The sequence below is a fragment of the Sinocyclocheilus anshuiensis genome, unplaced genomic scaffold, assembly GCF_001515605.1.
Source record: "Sinocyclocheilus anshuiensis isolate Anshui unplaced genomic scaffold, SAMN03320099.WGS_v1.1 scaffold627, whole genome shotgun sequence".
NCBI lineage: Eukaryota > Metazoa > Chordata > Actinopteri > Cypriniformes > Cyprinidae > Sinocyclocheilus > Sinocyclocheilus anshuiensis.
In genome coordinates, this window is record NW_015549703.1 from 647,717 (window position 1) to 652,628 (window position 4,912).

Here is a 4,912-nt window from a genome sequence, read left to right on the forward strand (position 1 = left end):
TTTATATATTAAATATATTTATTTATAATATAAATTATGTGAATATAAATATAGACATGTAAATATTTTCAAAATATATACTGTATGTGTATAATAATAAATATACACAGAACACACATATTATGCAAACAAAAACTTTTATTTTATATGCGATTAATCATTCGACAGCACTAAATAATAATTATTATTATTATCATCATCATCTAATAGTTATACAGTAATAAAACAACTAGAAAAGATGTGGAAACCATGAAAATAAAATAACATTTATGTCCTTTAGGTGGGGCAACACACCTATAGATGAGGCGACACACTTCGGTCATCACGAGGTGCTCGCACTTCTACAGGAGTACAACAATAAATACAACCCACCGGTGAACACTGACGCAGATAAAGAGAGCACCGAGAAAAACCTGGACGGGATGCTGGAGACGTAACCATTTCCACTAGCACTAGAGCACACTCTTCTGAAACAGCCCAGAGAAGGACTGCTCCATCTCAATATCAGTGTTTTTTTGGGGGAACAAAATCAGTACATTTTTTTTTTCGTTTCACGTTGTCTCCTGTAGTTTTACATGCTTTTGTGAGACATTTTTGGCTTGTTGACAGCTTCTACCTTGCAAGAAAGGGCGCAAGTCATGATGATGGCCATATTTAATGGTGCGAAACGACTCCCAGTAGACGCTATAATTGTATGTTCAACCCTTTCGTGCCTGTGTAAAGTTGATTGAGGTGTGGGGAATGATGACTACAGCGATGACATTGCTGTCCCGAGGGCAAACGCCTAAACTCAAGCGTAAAGAATGACACCAAACAATCCTGTTTAGGAATTCAGGAGCATTAAAAACAGCGAGATTTGGCACGGTTGCGCAAACGCTCACGACATTTAAAAGCTGCTGGCCAACATATCTTCCTCCTTTATGTTGGAAAAAAAAAGTAGCTTATCAGAACGTAATGAAAATCGAGACGCGAGACTATTGCATTTCAATTACCAAACAATCGGTCGAGTGTTGCCACGAATGACGATTATCATTAAGATAAGGAATGCGAGAACGAGTCGGGTGTAAAATTCGAAATTATTTAAAGGCTTGCATGCATTTTGTACATGTGTATCACTTTTATTTTATTATACTTCATTATTTGAACATTTTAACCACTGCCAAATACATCGTTATTTTTTAGTATTTTTTTATTTTAGTCTTCACCTTATTACCAGACAGATGGTCTATATATATTCGTCAATGCACTCATAGTTGAAATATTTACATGCAGAGCCCCCAAAATGACTGCATTTTGAGAAAGCACACAATGTTGTAATCTGAGAACAAAAGCGATCAAAAATAAAATAAAAGACACTGCATTTGTGCAAACCATCTGTGCATTTACGTATATTTTATGAAGTGTTAAATTACTGTAAATGTAGTTTATTGTAAGACAATTGTTTTAGCAGTGGAAAAGTGATGTCACACTGGGACCAAACACTTGAAGAAAGTCAGTTGGACAGAACTTAAGTTCATGTCAAAGTAAATGAATGTAAACTGTTTTAAAGACACTTCAGCACTATTCAGTATTCTTTGACGCAAATATTTCTATTAGACTGTATCTGGCTGACTCAAGTCGGTGTGTGTACATGTGCAGTTAAAGCAATGGTATATAAAGATTCATCTTTGATGTGCAATAATGAATAAAATCGTGTTAGTAATTAAAAGGGTGTAATTTTACTTATACATTATACATGCAGTGGACAAACCCACACAAAACACTGAAATTCTGACTGGAAAAAAAATGTCCCAGTTAACTGGAATTCAAATATATAACTCAAAAGTAATAACATTCAAACCTCAACTATCAGCACAAATCATGTTCAAGGTGAAACAGTGCAGGATGAGCTATACACCAAAATATAATACTAACCATGAGCAACACTACCAGTGATGCAACAAGAATATTTTCTTACATTTATGCATTTTATCCAAAACAACTTACAATGCATTCAAGGTATACATTTGATCAGTTATCTGGGAATCGAACACATTTGCATTTCTACCCTCATTCTCAACCAGTTCAAAACCTAAATCCTCTAGATCTGATGAGTCTGACAGATCATGTTCAATCGTGTCCAACCCATGGTCTTCATTGACATGCTGTTGTACCGTCTTGGACTTTCAAACCAGAAAGTCTGTCTTCATTTATCCCTCCTACAGCTAAAAGAGAACAGAATTTTACTGTATTCCAAATGTCCTGATGGTGTGCAAAAGCACGAATATATAAGAGTCTCAGAACGGCTGCATACAATATAGCATTTTCCACTTTATTATTTGGTGATTTTTTATGTTTTGTTTCCTTATGGCTTAGTAAAACTAACTCTTACCTTATTTTCTTTATTGTGCAAGTCAGTTCAACTGTGAGATCAATGGTCAATAATGCAATGCATAAATGTGAATGAGTCTTTACCATCAGATGCACTGGTATAGTAGCGACCAAAAGCAACGTCTCGTGGGATGTCTGGGTAACGGTAGATGAGGGGATTCACTGGATCCTTCTCTCCATCAGTGCTGGTATAGTCACGGATGATGTTCGGTAAAGAGGTGTTGTTCAGATCTGTTCTAGCGTAAGACTTTGTTGAATGCACCACAGGGTTCACCACCTGTGCTGACATGATAATCTCATAAGAGATTTTTCAGACACACCAAGATAGTTATCACAACATAAAATATTCCAGTTCAAACAAGCACAAACCATCCTTTGAACATTCCACCCATGTTATGATGATTCCTCCCCATTGAGAGTTTTCACTGAAGAGTAGAAAGAAAGTGCTGGGGAGTTTTTCACTCAACAAAGCCTTCTCTCTCTCCTTACTCAAAAAACCCATAATGTACTTGTACACAGTGAACGTATGGTATATGTAGTCCATGTGACTCATGCACTATAGTCCAAGTCTTCGAGGCCATACAACAGCTTTGCTTGAAGCCTGAAATTTAAGCCCCCTCTCAAATCTCGAACTCTTTAAAAATCTGCCATCTCTTGAGCTGGTTTTGATGTCAGTGATTTGAAAAATGGCATTGGCTTTCACATGAATGACACAATAGCACCATTTAGATGGTGAACGTTAAACCCCTTCAGATTTCTTACCCATCATTCCAAATGTTGGGCACATATTTTTCAGTAAGGTCCAAATGTTCATATATCCACTGCCAGAATGAATCACCAGACTCGGCAGATGCCTAGATGAAAACACAAAAGTTATTCTGCACAATATAGTGTGATAATAAAAAAATACTGCATTTATCATGTTATTTCACACCACAAAGAATCACACCTATATAAAAGTATTTAATGTCTGCTCTTTGCAGTATCATGTTCTCACTAAGTTTTGATTTAGCAGTAAATCATGTGGTGACAGCAGAGGAACAAACAAAAGCGAGGATGTTCAGGAAAGCGAAAGCAACTTTCCTGTCTTTGTTTCAATCATTTGTATAAACTCACTTTATAAAATGTATTCCGGTGGATGAGTCCTTCTGGGTCACCTTGGGCTTCTCGACCTTAAAAGCTTTAAAAAAGAAATGTGCTATTCATTTAACTATGAGCAGCTACTCATTCCCATTTCAAGAGGTAATAGAGAGCACAAACAAACACACTAAGAACTTTGTCGGCCAGCATGTTTGAACATGTTATACGATGTTGCAGTTACAAGAATTTAATGTTGTACCATTGTCTCAAATAAACACTGTATTTCAAAAGTCCACTTTTAGCAGAAACCTTACCGATAAATCAATGCATAGTTCAGGCAGAATGAGCTGCGTGTCAAAGCTGATTAAGTGCAGCTCCTCATACATATTGAGTGAAAACTGAAAGAAAAAGAAAGCTACTTAAATAGCAATAATCAGTAGTTCACTTTAAGTGACTTTTATTTATTATTTTGTTCTACCTCTTTACTTGGGAATGGGAAATCAAGAAAAATTAAGTCAGTAATTATAAATGATCATTTATTTATTATATATTGTAATATCTCAGCGGCTAGACATCCACTAGATTCATCCAAGGTCATAACTTTGTTAACAATACCTAAGAGAAGGAAATTTCTACATCTAGGACATTACACAACAATTCAGTGAGGACCTCTGACATGCATAAAAAATTAAAAGTATTGCTCTATATATGTATTTGTAATTATGAGCTAATTCAGTAATTGTAATTAGCATTTATCTGTGCTCTTTGGGTTAATGTAACATGTTACATACCCTTTCACTGTATCCATTTCAGAAAAACCTCTAAATGAGAAAAATATCCATAAATACACAAACACACAGGTCATATATAAGCACTGCTTTGCAATAACATTAAAAACGTATGAATCAGGATTTCTGCATCCAAAATTTGTTTTCGATTTGTCAGAGATTTTTATTAAAAGAATATAAACTATTCAGATAGACAGACAGACAGATAGACAGATAGATAGATAGACAGACAGACAGACAGATAGATAGATAGACAGACAGACAGACAGATAGATAGATAGACAGACAGACAGACAGATAGATAGATAGACAGACAGACAGACAGATAGATAGATAGACAGACAGACAGACAGATAGATAGATAGACAGACAGACAGACAGATAGATAGATAGACAGACAGACAGACAGATAGATAGATAGACAGACAGACAGACAGATAGATAGATAGACAGACAGACAGACAGTCATACAGCCAGCCAGACAGACAGATAGATAGATAGGTCGATAGATAGATAGATAGATAGATAGATAGACAGACAGACAGACAGTCATACATACATACAGACAGTCATACAGCCAGCCAGACAGACAGATAGATAGATAGGTCGATAGATAGATAGATAGATAGATAGATAGATAGATAGATAGATAGATAGATAGATAGATAGATAGA

At 35.7% G+C, this 4,912-nt stretch overlaps 1 protein-coding gene across 3 annotated transcripts in view; it reads left to right on the forward strand.

Annotated features, from left to right (window-relative positions):
* Positions 1-4,912, forward strand: part of LOC107660591 (glutaminase kidney isoform, mitochondrial-like) — a 54,040-nt gene that overhangs the window by 45,852 nt on the left and 3,276 nt on the right. For 2 of the 3 annotated variants that reach the window (XM_016449930.1, XM_016449931.1), the window contains exon 18: positions 281-2,161. In XM_016449930.1, coding sequence (XP_016305416.1) covers positions 281-437 — 157 coding nt within the window. In that variant the 3' untranslated portion in view covers positions 438-2,161. Of the gene's footprint in view, positions 1-280; positions 2,162-4,912 lie in introns of those variants that run through there. The other variant, XR_001631021.1, reaches the window with a different exon arrangement.